Source organism: Plodia interpunctella, chromosome 16 (assembly GCF_027563975.2).
Source record: "Plodia interpunctella isolate USDA-ARS_2022_Savannah chromosome 16, ilPloInte3.2, whole genome shotgun sequence".
NCBI lineage: Eukaryota > Metazoa > Arthropoda > Insecta > Lepidoptera > Pyralidae > Plodia > Plodia interpunctella.
Window position 1 is genome coordinate 2,331,324 of NC_071309.1, and position 21,775 is coordinate 2,353,098.

At 34.4% G+C, this 21,775-nt stretch overlaps 1 protein-coding gene across 1 annotated transcript in view; it reads right to left on the reverse strand.

Moving 5' to 3' along the window:
• The window catches only part of LOC128676573 (uncharacterized protein), a 237,824-nt gene that overhangs the window by 157,027 nt on the left and 59,022 nt on the right, over nt 1-21,775 (reverse strand). The window contains exon 4 of the mRNA XM_053756752.2: nt 15,897-16,264. Coding sequence (XP_053612727.1) covers nt 15,897-16,264 — 368 coding nt within the window. The remainder of the gene's footprint in view (nt 1-15,896; nt 16,265-21,775) is intronic.

Sequence of the window (21,775 nt, forward strand, 5' to 3'; positions counted from 1 at the left end):
TCGGTCACCCATCCAATGACCGACCGTTGTAAAAGTTACTTAACCGCCATGAGGTACGTACTTACTAATTCAAAATACGTGTAAACACGAGCATGACCTACTTCAGCAACAAAGGAAATATTCAAGACACACGGGCGAATGTACCAAAATTATGTCTCCAATAACTGAGAGTATACTCCGGTATGCATAAGGCGATGTAAGCTGGTTCCCTCGGAATTTTGCATCCTACATAATTTAGTTCAAAACCTTGGAAACTCTATTATATTACATTAAAGCACCTACAACACATTGTTAATGCAAAGAGTTTGAATGATTTAAGATTGAGTTTGTTGAATGGTTGATTGTACATCAACTTCACATATCTTACTTAATGAAAAGAGATTTTATTTAATCACGTGATTAATTTGTGTACCCTTATCTAGTACTAAATAGTTTTTGAGATAGACCGCGGATGGACGCAAGGACAGAAGGACGTGGCGAATCTACCTAAACTTTGTCTGTACGACTGCGGTTGGTAAGGTGGATAGAAAGAGACTCCGAGGCCGACCACCAATCCGCTGGTCTGACTCTGTGCTAGGTGATGGGGATCTCAGTCACCGAAGCGCTCCGACAAGCTAACGACAGGAAGGCGTGGAGACGGCTCGTCAATTCCTTAACCAAGGCTTTCCAGAACGTGCACGACCTTCAGTAATGAAGACTACGACTGAAGAAGAATAAGAAGGACTGCGGAATCTAAAACTTAAAAAAGTTCAAAGATAATTTCTAATTTCGACCATGTTCTATTTTTAGTTTCTTTTTTTGTAAGTGGCCAGTATCTTATTAATTACGTCAGTCAAATAAGTATTCAGTTTATTTTTAAGATACATAGGTTGTCAGGACTGCCATTATGAATCTGTACGAATTATTTTAAATAAACTGTTTATTATTAATATTATTTTTTTTGTTATTTAAAACAAAACAATAATAAGTTATTAAATAAAACCTATATTCATTACTAATTATTAAGTACTACTTTTAGTTGCTCATCTTATATTATAGTATGCGTTAAAAATTACATGTTGTTATGCTCGGAAAAAAAGGTTTTATGTCCGTATATCAAGCTCTGAGCCCTACAGCTTTCCTTGCTCTAATCACTATTTGACCTGAAAGTTCCTTTGTGCTATCACTGTTTGACCTAAAAGTCCTTTAGTGAACATTAAACTCAAATTAAACTCGGTTTCAGGTCTACAATATCGGAATTATTTACTGGAAAGGTTGAATTTTAGTGCATTATATTGCATAGAAATAGTAAATATTTATTATATGTGATTATTTCTGTACTGTAAGTACAAAACCAATAACTTCGCTGGTCCATCTAGGAGGTGGGGCTGGTGTCTTGAGTGACAGGCTGTTTCAGCCTATTTCAAGCACCAGTCTTCGCAAAATAATTAGGTAGCATAAATAAGAATCATGTAACTTGCATGTACAGTCAGCACATCAACCTACCCCAATTCATTGCAAACTCGCCTCTATTACCAACTGTACTTTTATATATATGAGAAATTGTATTTTTTTAAGAAATAAATAATTTTTTACTTTTTTATTTAGGTAAACTCGGTTTTTACAAGTGTACCTACTTACAAGTCTTATTATACAAACAATAGTACTACCTATATCTTTTTATGATTTTGCAGCAACAGAAATTAAAATTTTCAGGAAGGTTAAGTGTGATTCGTATTGTGTCTAAAAGCTGTGCAGAGAAACCTCTAATATTCGCCATAGGTTAAATTTCCACTGCAACAATGCATTTAGCATTCACGTCGTTAATATCCTGCATTATAGGACCTCTACTCGACATTAGGCTCCCACGATTCATCTCGTTGGAAACCATCAGACTAAGATCGTATCAGGCTTAGGATATCAGACTATCAGACAATAGGCGATTGGCTAGATAGCACGCGAAGCGATGCTATCTCCAAGAGGCTAGGGGTTGGCTTCAGTTATGACCTTAGAACCCTCTTTACTAATTTTAAACTTTAGCATTTCATTATTAATTACTAAAACAGGTATTAAGTGCAGTCGTAGCCCGCTGAATCAGTCGCTCTGTGACCGCTGGTCGTTGTAACACGACACGTTTCCGTCCGAAGCATAAAAGGCACGTGCGCGTTTAATACACGTTAAGCAGTTAGAATTGTCTTAGTAAAAGTTAACGACCGAATTAGCTTATTTTCGATGCTTAATTATATGTATTAAAAATAAAGATTTAATAAAATATGATACCATTTATTTTTACTAGCTTTTATTTAATTAGCAATATATTTGAAAGTATAGTTAGTTACATTTTTCGAGTGGAATCTTGCAACTTAATTTTGAAGCAAAAATCTTTAAACTCATTGCGAGTTGGAATTTTGTAACATGTTGAGTTTGGATGACCATGCATTATTATGAAACGCATGACACGTTAGTATATCCAGGATCGTCTCCCGATAAGGGAATCCCTCAACCGTATTGTACGGACAAGATATTTTTGTCACGTGTTGAATGAAAATTTTCATGACAACAATAACAGCTTGTGTCTTCCTAAAATTCCTACAGGAGGAGAGGATGAGGCAACCGGGATTAGGTACACTCAGTATTCCCCGTTACTTCCTCAGCCGTTGAGCGTCCGAGCCTAGGGTCCACTTCCCTAATTTTTCGTCTCCACTTCGCACGGTCGTCGGCATCCCTAGTTGTCAGACCATCGGCACGCACATGACGACAAAAAAGAACAAATTTAAAATTTAAATTCGATCATGACTTGTACCATGCGCAAACGCGTACAAGCTAAGGCTTCGCTCAAAGCGGAGCATCATTCATTGTTCTAGACAAATTACTTGCATTGAATAATATATAAAGAGAACCTCTTGAAATATTACTCCGATTGCGATCCAAACTTGACCTGGAGCTGTGAATATAAATTTCCTACCTTCTGATTTTCATTGTAATGAACGAAATCTTATATTGGTTCCTTTTACAAGCCTTTTATATTTAGTTTCACCTTATGTTTGTCTGTCTGTGATCAAATCTTGCAAGTTATATTTCTCGCACTTCCATTTAACCTACCGAGTCGAAATATTCCACGTCGCTTCAGTTTCCATGACAATGCATTATTATAATAAGCATGACCTGATGGTGAACCCAATATCGGCTACCTACGAGGGAACTCCTCAACGGTTTACAGTACGATCATGGATTTTTGGTCAGGTGTTAAATGTCATAAGATCTCTGATTACATTATAAGCTTGTGGCAAAATGATATTTTTGTAAAAAAACTTATTATTATTGTTGTAGATTTTAAAAAAATGTACCTATGCAAAGTGTAATACTATAGGAACTGTTGACGAAAATTTAAAAACTAGAACACCAGTTATGAAACACTACATAGTAAATACTATGCTAGATATTTAAATCATTTGTTCATAAATTACACCTTCACACAAAGTGTATTAGTATTTTCATGTCAAAATTTAAATTATTTATGTATTATATTAATTCTATATTCTAAAACTACAAACAAATAGCATTCTTTTTATTTATTAACATTCTTTTTTCGTATACAGTTAAATAAATAGTAACAAATCACACAGATTAAGTTAGCCCCAAAGTAAGTTCGAAACTTGTGTTATGGGATACTAACTAAACGATATTATATTGTATAATATATATATAAATAGATAAATATCCAAGACCCAGGTCAATCTGAAAAATATAATTTTCCATGTTGACCTGACCGGGGATCGAACCCGGGACCTCCAGCGTAGCAGTCCGGCATGATGACCATTAGGCCACGAAGGTCTTCAAATAATAAGTTAAATCTAGGATACTATAGCAACGTGGCTATAAGCTGCGGTGACCACATGCAGTCACTGAATTTAAGGTTAGACCTTAAATAATAGAAGTTACTCGAAATTCTGTGTGTATATGGCTGGTTGGTAGTAAAAAAAAAACGTATACTTATATAGAAATTCTTGAGATAAAAGCCTTGAGGCGCTACTGCTGATGTAGATTGAGAGCATGTTGAAATATTTACTTCGTTTCCAAAATAAACTCGTCTTGAAGCCTCAATGAATAATAAAAATGTTCTTCCTTTGCTGTCAAATTTTAATTGTAATGTAATCAACTAGGCTTTCTTTGCCCATGTTCCTTTTTTGAATTTTAAGTGTTTATTTAAGTTTTAAGTGCTTATTTCATAGGTTAAAAAAAATGAAAAACTGTGCTACTGGCAATAAAGATAGTAACTTCGAAAAAAAAATGCGAATATAAAAAAAAGAATTCGAAAGAATGCCTTGTTCATCAAAATACATTTAAGTTATATTTAATATTAATTAATAATGACCTAATCTATACAAAACCCTCTGTTTTTGTGAGAGGTTGAATATATATAGCCACGTGCAATGAATGTGTAAATAATAAGTAATTTTCGATCAGACAAATTAATCTTGCGCGTGTTTTAACAAACGACGCCATTCGGATATAACACAGGTGGTGATTTTATTTTTGCATTCACAGTTCCGTATATATTTGAAGAGTATTTTATTACTATACTTGAAACGGTGGTGGTGTAATGGATAAGACCGAATATGGATCGACAGGTCCCAGGTTCGAATCCTACTCGTGCCACATGAGTTTGTATACCAATCTGACTCATGTATAGTAGTTTTCATCTACCACCACTTGCTTCCGGTGAAGGAAAACATCGTGAAGAAACCTGCACACTGGTTGATTATTATTAACTTGTGTGTGAAATGGAGAAGGCAATGGCAAACCACTCCATTATTAATGCCAAGAATGCCATGCCATGTTGTGTGTGTTTTATTCCACGTAATGACCACGACCCTATGCACGCCATGAGGAATACGACTATTAAGAAGATTTTATTACTACAGAACTGAAAATTGATTATATTTTTGCTTCATAAATAGCGATGTTAGGGAGAGAGGCCTTTACCGGTGAGAATAATGAATATATTGAATACATAAATTAAACATTATTATATATTTACGTACAAAATGTTGTGGGATACTATAAATAAATAGTACTTTTTGGGAATATTTTAAGTTTGTTTGAAAATTTATTTTATTCATAAAATTTTTCTTTTATGCATATTTTTAAATGCGTATTTGAAAAATCCGTAAAATATCCGTAACAAAAAAAAATATAGTTAATATTTTTAAAAAGGTACATTGTATGACATTTATCGAAACATATTCGTTGTTCACTATTTAGTAAATTCTCTTTGTATCTACAAGGGAACCCTAAAACAACGAAGTCGGGGGGCAATTTGTGGATTTATTGGCGTTAAAAGTCGAAAACATCTGGTGACGGCAAAAACATTCGGTGTTTGATTGCTTTGTACTGTGATAGCAGTTATATAGAGCGGCGTGTGGTTCCGCCCTGGAATTAAACCACTCCATATCACCACTCATAACTTCCCGTGGATCGTCGTACGAGGCGACTAAGGGACACAAAGCCTTAAAAGCTGATAAACAACAATAGTATTTCCAAAAAGGGGGCGGCCGGTTGTAAAATCATAGGCAAATCTTTCAAGTTTAATGTCAATTTTTTTACGCTAACCCTGGGGTTTAAAGCGCCACAGCTCCCAATGTAACCGGGAACACGCTGAAGATGAGAGTTTTCATACTAATTAACTATTCAACTATCAAATATGCTGCGATTTTCATTTTAAAACACCTAGAGTTTTTAATGCCTGACGGTTACTAATATTTGTGCTCCCTTGGAAACATATGCTTACCGTATTTAATTAATAATATTACAGTATTCTGTCATACTAGCACACTATTCGTACCTAAAAACACTATTCACAAAAATACTTCTTCGATTACACGCTCAATAAAGTTAACTGAAGTCAAAAATTCCGGATTTCCGAGTCTGGTGGCATAATAAAACTTGCAAACTATATACGCAGGGGTAACGACGATAAATCAGAAAAAGGTCGAATATGCTGCGATTCGGGGAAAGGCTAAAAATTTATGTTTTCGATTGCGAAAATTAAGGTGATCACGGGGACAAAAATTGATGTGTTCATATTCAATACTATTTAAATTTATTTAATTAACCGAGCGAGTTCTAACATTCTGCACGGGGCAAAATTACATACATGTTTGTAACGCGATAACTTTCGAACCGTTGGCCCGATTTTGATGAAATTTAAAAGGTACATAGGATCTGCCAATATAATTTTTCAAATCTTGGGGCAACCAAATCGGTTAAACCGTTTTTGAAATATTCACAATTTTGTAAAAAAAATATTGTGTTCGCGAGGTTTAAGTTCGCGGCGAACAACTAGTTACCTAACTTGGAATACGATGTTTAAAATTGAACACTTTCTAAAACACCCGAAATTACCTAAATTTATTTATACATATTATTTTCAAATGACGCTTTTCTATTGTTGAGTTTATAGTATTTGACGACCTCGGTGGCGCAGTGGTAAAGTTCTTGCCTCTGAACCGAGAGGTCCCGGGTTAGAACCCCGGTCGGGTCATGATGGAAAATGATCTTTTTCTGATTGGCCCGGGTCTTGGATGTTTATCTATATATATATTTGTTATAAAATATAGTATCGTTGAGTTAGTATCCCATGACACAAGTTTAGAACTTACTTTGGGGCTAGCACAATCTGTGTGCTGTCCTAAATATTTATTTATTATTTATTATTGTTATTTATGAGAATTATTTGGTATAATCACATGTTATCTGTGGTTAGTTAAGAAAATAGAGAAACAACAAATATAGATTAAGAAATTTCAGTAAATTTGGAATTTAATTAATACTCTGGTTTTAGGTAAGTTATACTTATGTGCTACCTTAATAGAAAATAGGTAAAGTACATACTGTACAGTATGTATATGTATGTATGTATAGGTAAAGTACATACATACTGCGCCCACCCTCTTCTGTTATCCTCTCTCACTACCCAAAGTCTGGCTGGAAGAGATTGCTTAGCAATAAGCCCGCCACTGGTCCATATGTATATATTATTGTATTATTTTGTATCAATACTGTTTTTATGGCCAATAAAGATATTTTGTAGTGTATTGTAAGTCTACAGTAGTGCTACAGTCGCTGACAACAACGTGGCCGATCTGTTATTAGTCTTACATATTGCCGTGGGATATCTTTAGGAAAATTCTACTTAAATTGTTTGTAAAAAACTTTTGTACATTACAACACGTAAGTAAAAATGATTAGTTACTAAAGTACAATGGAGTACTTTAGTAACTAATCATTTTTTAACTTTTCGTAGGTACTTATAGCATTACAAAATAAAGTTAGTTTAGTTTAAACAATTTTCCTACCTAAAAGGGTTTGAAACACGACTACTGAAACTATCAAAGTCAATAAAAAAGTAGCGTTTTTCCACACCACGGTTTGCAAACAATGTAACCCAGGTAGGGGTGTGATGTGCCTTACGGATTCCGTAACCGAAACAACCAGTATCCGAAATAATCAACAATCCGTTATTAAAACTGAATTATAAAAATAAATTTTGAATAATTTTGTATAAGTGATTAAAATTGGTATACGTTATGATAAAATGCCGTTTTCTTAAGACATTCAACCAAAAAAATCCGTCGTAATGGAAAATGTTGAATCTGGATATAATTATGTATGTGTATTTTTACTTATCGCAAAATTAAGAGATAAAGCCATAGGACATAGTCACTGATATATTTAAAACAATGATAGAATTTAACCAAAAAAAAACGCTAGATTAAAAAGAAAACTGAAAATGCAAGCTACAAGTTCCAATATTATACCATAATCATCATATCGAGTGTGTTATTGCTAACACTGGTATCAGATTTTATTTAAGTCGCCTAAAGGCATCTGACATGACCTTTACGACTACTTACCGTCATCTAGTGACAGGTAGTCGCATACACTTTCTAGTGAACTAAACTGTCCACCGGTGTGCAGGTTTTCTCATGATGTTTCTTTCATCGGAAGTAAGTGGTGCTCTATGAAAAATATGAGTCATATTGATATACAAACTCATATGGCACGAGTAGCATATGAACCTGAGACCTTTCGATCCACAGACGGGCGTCTTAACCATACACCACCAACCACTTCAAATATTATACCTATATTCGACTATCCATATCAACGGGATCCGAAAATTTCTAGTCGTGACATCCCTAGCTTAGGGCAATACCGTTACGCCGTCGGCATATTTTCATTACGGTCTAGTACTTACTTTTGAAAGGTATTTTAAAAGTGGAAAAATGTTTCATGTGGTTTGACGCGCATTTGTAAATGCATGAGCGTAAAACGGTTAAAATAAGGTGTTTTTAGATATTATTATCATAAAATCTTCATTAAGCGGACAGGAGTCTGATTTTCTCTCTGTTTCCGATTTATCGTTTAAATTTAGACAACATTGGTTTTGATATTACAGTATTTAAATAAGATATATATTATACTTGGGATTCTCAAAACAACCTATTTTAATTGAAATACCACACGATATATTTTACGAAACAATTTTCATCTAAAAGATGCCCTAAAAATACTCTTTAAATTAAAACTTCATTTATTTAATATATTTGTCTTAAGCTAAAGTCAAACAGACAGACTGTGTTTTTAGTTTTTTTTCCTTTTGAGGCACGGAACCCTAAAAACAGTACTAGATAAAAATATATTTACTTTTTCAAGTTATACAAAGCAAAAGTTTAGGCACTTGCTCGCATATTGCTATAAATATATATGTTACCGGCTAAACCCGATTTTAGGATAAACTAGTTTTGCCTAGGCCAGACTAATTCTTCCTACATGCGATAGGATAAACTGGTTTAGGCTAGGCTATACTAGTTCGTCCTATCGCATATAGAAAAAAATTGTTGATCGTAGGCCAAACTAGTTTATCCTGATAGAAATAAACACACTCAGGTTAAACAGGAATACCCTAGTCTAAATTAATTTAACCTCGTCCGACAAACCAAGGCTTTGAAATAGCATTATAAATAAAGTATTTTTAATAATATTAAGACAATAAATATTATTAAAAATACATTATTATTTATTAGAATGTAATTGTTTGTATTACCGTTATCGTTTTTAATGGAATTATTAATTTTCATTAAAAAGTATTTTATTCGAATTGCCTATTTATTTTGTCTTTCTAGATATTCTATAATGTTTAGCCTAGGCCATGCCAGTTTATACTGAGAGTGTGTATTTCTGCTAGGATAACCTAGTTTGGCCCAGGCTAAACTGGTTTATCTTCTCGGGCTTAGGACGAACTAGTTTAGCCTAGGCTATACCAGTTTATCCCATCGTATGTATGAAGAATTAGTTTAGCTTAGGCAAAACTAGTTTATCCTGGAATCGGGTTTGGCCGGTAACATATACATATCTCGGGACCAACTCGACAAAGTGGGTTTGGGAACTTGGGCGCTTCCAATAAAACTTGCCTGTAATCTTCTACACGAGCTGAATACAGCCAGGTGCGTGATACACTTCGGATATTTTCATTTGCAAATCCTACTAATGTTATAAATGCGAAAGTTGTATGTATATATGTTTGTTACTCTTTCACGCAAAATCTTGTGGGCGGATTGTTTTAAAATTTGGTACACGGGTAGAATATAACCTGGAATAACACAGAGTACTTTTATAGCGAAATTCCCAGGGCAGCGGAGCCCCGTGGCGCAGTTAGTAAATTACACCAAATGATGCTTTCAAGAACTTTCTTCTTTATGTGAATTCATTACAGAATGTTGGCCGTCTGAATAATTCGCATGTTTTGACTTTGTGTGTGTACAAAGTGGAAAATACTGAGATAAGAGAAAGTACAGTATAGTTTATTTTTGCAGTTAGTCAATGATACAACAGTTTTGTTTAATTAATTCCTGTGCGGCCGTCCTCTTGCCCTTTCAATTTAACTTTTTAATTACTTCATAAAACCTTAGTCGTATTATCTGGCTAGATTTTGGGCCCGTTTTGTTTCTATTTCATTCGGACATTTTCCCGATTTATCCCTCAGCCGTTGAGCGTCGGAACCCAGGGCCGCCTTTCCTACGTTTTCGCCCATTTTTTATGAATATAATTATGGGATTAAGTGTTTATCTTTACATATTATAAAACAAAGTCCACTGCCGCGTTTGTTTGTCTGTCAGTCTATTCGCGATAAACTCAAAAAATTATGAATGGATTTTCATTCGATTTTCACCAATAGATAGTGTGATTTCAGAGGAAGGTTTAGGAGTACATAATATATTATGTTTTTACACGAGCGAAAACGGACCGCTAGTTTAACTATATATGTTTAAAGTTAAGATGTGTTCTTTTGTATTGATATTTAAATCTACATTTGAAACTAATTTTAATTGAGTTTGGGAGTAACAATATATGTAAGCTCAAAACAATAGCCAACAAATTTTGGACATATTCAACGGGTTATTTACTATATGACCTGATCACGCGTGCTGTTAAATATACTCAATATATCCATATTAATAGTATAAAGAGAAAACATGTTCTCTTTTTCTTGTTTGACAACTGCTGGGCCGATTTCGGTGAAATTTGGCACAGAAATAGGCGAAACCTTCAAGAGTGACATAGGCTACTTTTTATTATGGTTTTACCCGAGCGAAGTCGACGCGAGTGGCTAGTAGAATATATATATATATTACTAGTAGAATATATATTACACACTATTGTTTATATATAGCCTACAGTATACATGACCCAAATTCACTGCAAAATCGCCTCTTTTGCCGTAACTAGATGTGCGGTCGAATGTACAGTCGTGTCAATAAACTTTACAATAACGGCTTGATATGGTGATTCGTATAAAATTAAATATAACGACTGTAATTATAGACAATGATGAAACTGAGAAGAAAAATATGAAAGAAGGTGAAAAATAATAATTAATTAAATTAAATAATTAATTAATAATGCAAATTTTTACCTTGTTTACCCAATAATATAGGTCGCATACAGTTGGTCAGCTCCGTATCCATGGGACTCCATTATTCAGCGATATCAATAACTTATATATATTGCATTTCATTTATCGCATCGAAGCTTAAAACCTCTTTTACATAAAATCGCAAAACACAATGGAGCAGCGTGAACATCGTAAATTCTCCAAAAGTGATAGGTACATTGTCACAACGTTTTTATATTTTATTAACCTGCGTAAAGAATATAATTTGACAGTCACTTCCATAAATTTGCTCCGAAGTCCTTAAAAATCACAGCGAATTTCTTATGGAAAATGGCTGCCAGCTTAAAAGGGCTAACGCCCGGGTGAAAGCAAATCGTCCAGGTTTCAGCCCAATTCAATCCTTTTTTTTTCTTTATTGATTTAAAAGGGTCATGTCACGCAGTGACTATGTCACCCCCGTAAGGTCAATTCATTCCTATAGGGCTAAAATTTTTCTTACCAGCAGATAATCAAGCATGCGGCCTACCTGATGGTAAGTGGTCACCGTAACCTATTGACGCCGTTACACGCGCGTTGCCGATACGTGCCCTAGGGTTTAGGTTTGCATTTTGCCTAGGTTGGCCATTTTGCAACAGTACCCTGTAATTACACTGTCTCTCTCACCCTTCAAACTGGAACATAACAACGTTGGCTGTTTGGTGGCTGAAATAGTTGAGAGTTAGGTACCTTTGAAGCGGTGGTGGTGTAAAACCCCTTCCACATGACACAATCTGATTGCTCAATTTGATTGCCGATTAAATTGGGTACACGTCCACACGTATACAACTATATCGCCCATTTCAGTATTTGACTGAGCAATCCCAAATCGGGCGATACCGACCACCCAATGACCTTGAATTTCATATTCCGTCCACACGACCCAATTTGATTGTCAATCTAATCAAATTGGGCGTAAAATTGGGTCGTGTGGAAGGGGTTTTAAGATTAAGACGCCCGCCTGTGGATCGAAAGGTTTCGAAAGGATTCGAATCCTCCTAGTGTCACATGAATTTGTATACCAATTTGACTCATGTAGTTTTCATAGACCACCACTTGCTTCCGGTGAAGGAAAACATCGTGAGGAAACCTGCACACTGGTTGATTATTATTAACTTTGTGTGTGAAATGGAGAAGGCAATGGCAAACCACTCCATTAATAATGCCAAGAAAGTTGATGTGCGTGTTTCATTGCACGTAATGACTACGACCCTCAGCCATGAGGAATACGACTATGAAGTAGAGGTACCTTTGGAGACGATCTTTGTCATCATCATGTAATTTACGAGGCTCTTTGCCGGAGTTCCTTCCATTGTCCTTCCATTGACGATTTCTGTACCAACATCTAAAGTGAGGCTTTTAGGAAAATGTCCACTTTTAGTCGGTCATATACCCTTGAGTAGTCGCGCGTCATCTCTGACATATTATGAAGGAAATTTTATAACGGGAACGAAGGCATATTGTCTTGAGAATATCTTAAGAATTATGTAAAATTACCTCTCGGCCGCGAGCCATAAATTGATACTTTAATATTACTCAACATCGTTTTGAAAGAATACCCTTTTACGTCATAAAGACCAACGACAGCCGACGTTAACGATTTTCCATAAAGTGATCGGGGCAATAAATTCGTATATAATACATTATATTGGCAAACTTGTCGTGAATCAATTACCTAAATAGATAAAATATCATATACCACTTATATGTGTGTAATGTAATAAATATATCTATACTAAGCTTTTGTGACTTTGTATGTTTGAGGCGGGTAATCTCCGAAACTAACGGACCGATTTCAAAAATTCTTTCACCATTAGAATGGTACATTATCCAAGATTGCTATCGGCTATATTTTATCTCAAAATTCATACGGGAATGAAGCCCCGGGCAACATCTAGTCTACATATAACTATAATGTGGAGCAAAATCGTATTGTACATGAATGAATCAGTTAACATACTACAAACATTTTATTTTCAATACAATATTTCAAACACAGCCGCACGAATCAAACAAAGAAAAAATACCAAAGCTTTTATCTAGAGGCAAAAATAAAAAGAATCAACTCGGATCAAAAAATCGTTTTCGCACACCGCCGAATGACTGATATGAAAACAACCAGGTTTTTTACCCGCCAATCATTATTTTAGCCGATTTAAAAAATAGGTGCATGTTACCTTTGTAAATTGTTTTGTTAAGTTTAAAATAATTATTATTATTCCGTTTGAATATTCTCTCGCTTTAAATTTTCATTCGAAATCTTGTGTGTGAAAACCAAACATAAACGTAGATTTTTTAAAGATTAATTATTCTTTACTATACGTGACTTGACTATACTATCAAAAGCCACAATGCAAATACATTTATAAAGAATCTTTGATTATATTCAATAACTAATGATAAAAACCACAGTTCATACTGAAGAATTTTTTATGAAACATTAAAAAAAAATCGCGAATTCATGCAAAATTTGAAATTTTATTAAAGAGAAAATAAGCCTAACTCTTTTTCTAATGTTAGATAGAGACAACGATATCATATTCTATTCGCTACCCTACTTGGACAAGCTTTAACTACCAAAGGTCATCCTGTTTGTCCACTGTATTATTAATGATACCTTTCCTTTTTGGGAAGAGGGATTATAATAGGGCACTCGTTTGAATTGATTTCGAGCCGGCGGCATTTAGGCTCTTAGATGATGGAAAAAAGATGTACATATCTATATATTAAAGCGCTATTGTTACATTATATATCAATGTAAATTTGCTAGCATATTTGGTATGCTTATCAGCTTAGTAGATGAGCTAGGCCAGACCTTTGTTAAATAGTTAAAAAACAAAGTCGCTTCCCGCTGTCTGTCTGTCCGTGTGTTTAAAAATACGCAATGGATTTTGATGTCGATTATTTGATAGATAGTGTGATGCTGAGGAAGATTTATGTGTATAATTTATTATGGTTTTACTCGAGCGAAGCCGGGACGGGACGCTATTAATAATAACATTTATTTTTTTTAATTAAAAAGTTAAAATAAATTTAAAAGACGAGAAGACCCTATAGAGTTTTACAAATTATAATTATTGAAATTGTATATTTATTAAATAATTAATTTTTTTAAATTTATTTCATAAAATAAAGGGTTGATGGTCTAGTGGTTGAGACGTGAACCAATACTTTCCACGTTCGAATTCTACTCGATGGCACAAGTACCTGAGAATTGATAAAATTTTAACCGGCGCGCCGCCGACGTTTAGACAAAATGTCCTACCTACTTTACGTTTTACTGCGCACGTTAAAAGTATGGTCAAACCCACCCTTAGAGAGCGTTCCATTTTATTTCACGCGCAGCTTAAAGTTAACGTCAATGTTGACTGGTATAACTCAGAGTGCTTGTTTGTTTGTAATATCTATACACACATAAATTTATGAAAAACACATGATTACATTAAATGATATAATGCACAATGGTCGACTTATTCAGGACTTCATCCATTCTTATTAATATTAATTTCAGTTTTCAGTGACGATCTGGGGACCATCTATTTATATCAACGTAGTGAATACGTTAATTGGATTTGCATAAACTAGACCTTGATTAGGGCACAAAGCATAGGTAACACGAGTAATAAGTAACCGATACACGCAATACTGTAAATTGTGTTTCGTATAAATTTTGCTTCTATTTATCAAATCAATCAAATCAAATCATTTGTTCAGAAATTAGGCCCTCACAGGCACTTTTTCACGTCATATTCTAAATTAAATGATGTTTAGCAAAGCTACAAACTACTAGCATTTCGGAACGACCACTGCTGAGAAGAAATGCCGAAAGAAACTCATTCAAACAGTGTTAGTCCCTACCATTTCTTAAATATAAATTTATGTATAATTTTTTATCAGTAATATAACAATGTAAGTACACAATAAAGTACATGGTCAAAAGGTATACTGAAACATATTATGATTGTGATCAAGTGCTGCTTAAAGGAAAATATATATGTATATATAAAATAAACAAAAAAACTTTTAATAAAAGATCGAGCTGACCACTTCCCCCCGGCAGCACCCGTTCACGAGTTGACGCGTCAGTCAGCCATCGCGAAGCTCAACCACAATAGAGGGAACCTCCCGACCCGATCCACGATCTATAAGAGATATTATCTGTTGCTCGTGGCTTTGCCCGGAAAGTAGTTATATAATATTACTACCTTTTACCCGCGGCTTCGCCCGCGTAAATTTCCTGCGGGTACAGTTATTTTTCCGGGATAAAAAATACCCTATGTCCTTCTCCATACTTCAAACTACATGAATGAAAAATTGCAAAAAAAAATTAGTTTAGTAAATATAGCGTAAAAAAGTAACAAACAAATTTACTTTCGCATTTATAATATTCATTAGGATTAGGATTTAGCTCTCCAACCACATCCACGGCAAGACACATGTCAATTTAAAGATCCGTTTTGAAAAAAAATGTTACAAACAAAAGGATAGTTTGTCTGTCACCAATTTAGTTAAAACACAGTGTCACAGTTTTATCCACACTGACTGATTTTATTTCAAAATTTCTCACATTCCTAACGAAAAAAAAAAGGTTCTCAATCTTCAAATTTAAAATTCGAAGATGTGTGTGATGAATTGTTATTGTAGTTCATTATGACAATAAAACTTCATAATTCTCGTAGCAGACGCGTAGCACATGAACACATCTCGTAGCACAATAATAATTGTGCTACGAATTGTGTTTCATTGAGATAATAATTATCTATGAAACGTCATCGCATACAAAACTATAAAACCAAACCTAAATAATTTATTAAATCACAGTTGTCAGATTTACACCATTACGACCTTTCGATGCAGAATGTTACTGAATTAAATAACAATTTAATTCAGTAACATTCTGCATCGAAATTAATAATAAACTCACCTGAGATTACTCGAAGAGGTAATCCTCTGTTCTCTCTTTTTCTTCTTACACTCACTTTCCACTTTTTTTTCACTGTTATCACGTATAGTGTGGTATTTCGGTTGATAACTTTCGAGTTGCGAGTACAAACGCGCGCGTGGCGCCGCCACACTTCTTTGCGACATAGCCTCAACACGACCGCCCTCCGTCACCGCCGGAGCGATACTGACAGTTGTGTAGACCCTCTCGGCAGTCCCTGGTCGTTTTTTGTCAATGAATGCCACTTTCGGGGGTTTCGGCTGCATCAAGCTGATTTTCTTCTTCTTAGCGGTGGATGAGACGTAAAAGAAGTAACCGTTGCGGTCCATTTTCGGTGCAGTTGCTTTTACCTGTTGAATAAATAATAAATTGTACACTCTAAACATTGTACACATAGATTGGTGTTAAAGTTAAAAAAATTAGGGTTAGGAATAGGGTAACTAATTGAATGGTGACACTCGTAAGTACCTACCATCTATTTTAATAACTTCGTAAATAGTAAAGTTAAAATAAGAAAGCGAATGTTTATAATTGCATCAAATAAATAAACCGTTTTTTTTTAATTCTATTCTTATTTTTACATTATAAGAACACATAATACTTAATAATATTTTTTTTCTAAATGATCGGGCATTGTTAATGCTTGAAATCGAATGTTTTTTTTTTTTAATTTATTCTAAAACAATAAATTTTTTCGAGTTATTGTTCTTTCTGTGCCGTTGCTGAAAACAATATTATTTTTGTCTCCTATTATTGTTTTAAATGACAATAAGATGTACAATTGTACATATCCTATCTATATTAGTTCCATTACAGTTAGGTCCACTGCTACTTATGACTGAATGCCTGTTTTAATAAATTTTTACAAAAAATATTTCTGATACAAGCTTTTATTGTATTCATAGCTTGTAGCTTTGGTAAATATAATTCAATTTAGAATATGACGTGAAAAAGTGATTTGATTTTGATTTTTTCATTCTTGACGATCAACGCATGGCAATAATCATATCCGTGCAATACCGTTGCGGAGTTCCCTTGGGTGCACTGTTACATCATACAATCATAATAATGCGTTCTTATATAAACTCAGGCGACGTCCAGTCAACAGCATTATCAAATTACCCTGCGGTAATAGTGGCGAGTTTGCAATGAATTTGGGTAGGTTGATGTGCTGTTGACTGTACAAAATCTCAACTTTGTAGAACTTTCAGAAGCAGGTGAAATTTAACTTGCAAGATTTGTTTTTTTTTTTAATTTGGCAGACCGGTCTAGTGAAAATCAATGAAAGCTTGTATAACTGGTTTTTAAAATTACATTTTTGCCACAAGCTTGTATTTTCGTCAGAGAGATCTTATGACATTTAAGGCTTGACAAGAAACCCATTTCCGTGCTGGAAACGGTTGACGAGTTTCCTCATTTGTAGCCGATCCGGGCTGCACCATTGGATCATGTTTATCATAATAACTGCACTGTCATGGAAACTGAAGCGATGTGGGAAATTTCAACTCTGCAGGTCAACTGGAAGTAGGAGAATTCTAACTTGCACATTTGATTACAGACAGACAACGGGACAGATGAAACTAAATAAAAGCTTGTAAAAAGTTTTTAATGTAAAATATAAAATATGTTTACTCATTTTATTTATAAAAACTCCGTTTCCCATAAAATAAATACAATTTAGAAAAGACCTATATATGTATACATAGTTACATTAACATCCTTTTTGACATCCGTGCGAATCGAATAATAAAATTATCAAATTGATTCAGTATAAATATAAAAATATAAAATATATTAGGACAAATCACACAGATTGAGCTAGCCCTAAAGTAAGTTCTAGACTTGTGTTATGGGATACTAACACAACGATACTATATTTTATAACATATACATATATAGATAAACATCCCGGGCGAACCAGAACGACCCGGGCCAATCAGAGAAAGATCATTTTCCATCATGACCCGACCGGGGACCGAACCCGGGACCTTCCGGTTCAGAGACAACCACAACACCACTGCGTCGTCGAATGGAATCAGCGGAATCGTATAATTCACATTTCTGTTAATAAAAGCCTTTTAAGCACTCGTCGTGTTGTTTCAACAGCCTTTTATGAGGACGAGCAAGTGATAGATTCCTACGGACAGAGAGATTGTATATATGCAACGGTCCTGGACGTGTTACACGCGGTCACAAAAAACGTAAAGCAAGCAACAAACATAAGTCACTATACGTAACTTATTTGTTGCTTGCTCAGTTTTTCAGATTTTTTTTTTCAGTTTTTTTTTTCTTTTTTCCAAACAATTTCCAAAGAATTCTTGTTCTTATTTATTTAAATACCCTGTGGTCATTCTCATTATTCATGATTCTTCTCATTATGCCATTGAAATAGGTTTAGAGGCGTAATGATTCAAACAAACACAATTTTTAACACGCTTTTATTAGACCTGTATGTATGTAAATTCAAATTCAAATCATTTATTCAGAAATTAGACCTTCACAGGCACTTTTTCTCGTCAATTTTTATATTAAATAGTTATTTCTCACAGGCTACACACTATTGTCATTTCGGAACGACCACTGCTGAGAAGAAATGCCGAAAGAAACTCATTTGAACAGTGTTGGTCCCTATCATGCTACAAGGGCTTACCAATATTGTTTCTTACAATGTTTTTTTCTAATAATATGACTCGTGAGATAGATTTTGTCATGAACTTTGTTTTTGGCTTTTACGTGCACTTCATAAAATCGTGTTCTTCTAGTTACTATTAATTTATTAGACTATTAATTTACCACGCATCCTCGACGCAATCGAGTCAGCACTGTTTGGGTTAGCCAATTCAGACGACTGTGTGTAACATCCATCACAACATCGAGATGTTATCTCGCCTATGCCCGCGGCGTCTTTCTGAATGCTAACTGGGCGCTCAATGCCGCAAAGACTCTATCAACCACATCTCGCTTGAACCAGGGAAGTCCACTTTGATACCTGCTCCCCGTCGGCTGTTTTACCGCGCAATTTAGATTGCCGTCTGCTTTTAGTATTTAACAAAGAATTTGTTAGTTTCTTGGATTGTCACAGCACTTTGTACCTAATGGTCTAATGTTAATAAAGGCGAAAATGGTGCTGGTGTTTTAAATAGAAACTGCTAGATTTTGTAAAAAAGATATTAGAATTTTGTGTTTTAATGTTAAACTACTTTATCGAAACTGTTTATATACATTTAATCATATTAAATTAGAATTTAACGTTTTTAATTAAGCGATGGATCTTGACTTAAATTTATTTAGTTTTATTAAAACACTTGTCAAGACTTTCAAGGCTAAACCGCTCGACCGATTTTGATTAAATACACGTAGCTAAAGACCCCAGTTCAAACATAGGTTTTTTTTCAAATCATGTCTGTACCGCTTTCGCAGAGAATTTCGGGCGAAGCCGCGGACAAAAGCTAGTCGTTAAATAAATTAAACATCTTCAATATTTAGATACCCGAGTGATAAAGGCAGCCTTAGTGTGCGTTCACAAGTTTCCCGAGTGTAAATATTAGTTCACTATCAAAGACTCGCTTATATCATGCTTGTTACATTCGCTGAATATCTCACAAATATTGACACGTTATCTCTAAAACAGCTGCAGGAAGCTTCTTTGATTTACTTTAATTAATAATTAGTATTGTAGGTTATAATTATTGTAAATATCCTAATATATAATAACCTACAATATTATTATAAAATTTGTAGGTTAAAAACTTGATTATAAACTATATTTGATTTTAGAACCTTCAACGCTGCTTGATGTAGACGCATCAGCTGCAAAAAGCTGTTAGTCTAATATTAAATCCTGATCTTAAATAATATTATATAAAATAAGATTGTTTGTTTGTTTGTGACCTCTTCACGCTTTGTCTATTCAACCAATCTTCTTGAAATTACATATAGGTGCTTATGTAGTATTGACGAAGTATGGAGAAGGCCACAGGGTACCTTTCATCGCGGAAAAAATACTATATCCGTGGGAAATTCACACGGGCGAAGCCGCGCGTCAAAGCTTGTTATAACATAAAGAAAAATTGGTTATTGACTAGATTTTTTGTTTCACATTTTTATTGTAATCGTAAACAAAATGGCGTATAATGTCCAATTAATGAGTGTTATAATAAGCGCCTCAGTGGAACACGCAAGAAATGCATTAACGTATTACCGAGTGCATTCGTTATTAATGCTTCGAGTACCGTGTCAGGTTGGCTGTTAATCACTTTCAGGATTTCTTAAAAATACGAATACATTGTATACTAGAGCGGCACGTCCCGGCTTCGCTCGTGTAAAACCATAATAAATTATACACCTAAGCCTTCAGAAATCACACTATATATAAAAAAACTCGCATCAAAATCCGTTGCGTAGTTTCAAAGATCTAAGCTTATATAGTGACAGACAGCGGGAAGCGACAAGTTTAAGTTTGTTTTATACTATGTACTTAATGATGATGAAAACTCAAATGTATATAGTCGCTAGTTTCGCCCCGGGGCTTCGGCTATTTTGCGTTTTTCTGCGTACGTCAAAGTTAACGTCAAAGTTGTCGGTGCAACCAACCTTTAGATATAATTATTTAACTTAAGTAAGTATATTTATGCGCACTAGTGCTTAACTTCAGTAAAGTAGAACGTAGGAAAGTGGAGAGTGGGTGGAACTTACTTTAAAGTGGGTAAATTTAATTCACGTGAAATATATCTTAAGAGCATTCTCTAACGAATTTATGTAATTAGAGCTTCATAAAGCATTACATAGCGAGAAGTAATTATATATATCTATTATATACGAGTCCTCATTATTGCGTGTATGAATATTTAATCAGTTGAAGATGGTACAAGCCAGCAAATTAATATGGTAACTTGTTAAATAATATATGGAATATTTTAATATTGTTTGGTAAATGTTTATTAAAACTAGAAAATTAAATAATATTTACAACGTATAAAGACTTAAATGCCTTCATCAAGATGTATATAGGTATAGTCACATTTTAACCCCGATGCAAAAAGAGGGGTGTTATGAGTTTGAGCGCTAAGTGTGTCTGTCTGTCTGTCTGTGTACATTGTACATGGCACCGTAGCTAATCAACGGTTTAACCGATATGGACCCGTTTTTTTTTTTATTCAAATTTTTATGCGGCGGTTTTTAGATATGTTTGATCAAAATCGTTAAGCCGTTCAATTTTTTTTTCATTTGTCTAACAAATAAACTTGTTATTTTTTAGTTTCTAGGCTGGTATATACGATCTGGCTACGCATAGTTCAATTAATATAACTGAAATATTTTTTCGACGGTTATACGAGTACCTAAGTACTTCTTAAATAAATCATTTCATATTTAAGTAGGTATATCAATTGTAAAAATGAATGTATGAAATAATTATATTGTATAACTGTAAAGGTGGTTCAGATTGAAAATATAGTAAGTTTTAAAATGTCTTGAAAATTTTGAAAATGTGCAAACAAATTTTTCACCAACATTCAATACCATCAATCCAGGACCGCCCAGCTACTCCGAGACGTGATGCAAGCGGAACAGAACCCTCTTTGTTTACGTCGGGCAAACACAAAGACTAAGGTATTAATCTTCGAATCTTGTACTTGTACAAGCTGGGAACCCTTGTTGGTACTGTTGTACAGTCACCCACATAATCAGGTTACACTACGTGGAACTCTATTCAATGGTCATAACGGCGGGCTGCACGTAAGGTTTTATTCCGGTCTTTGTCCCTGTTTCGATGATTGAAAACACACAGCTGTTGATGTTTTTGATATTGATATTTCAGATTCAGATTTATTTATTACAAGGCACGGCAAGTTTTCAAGGTA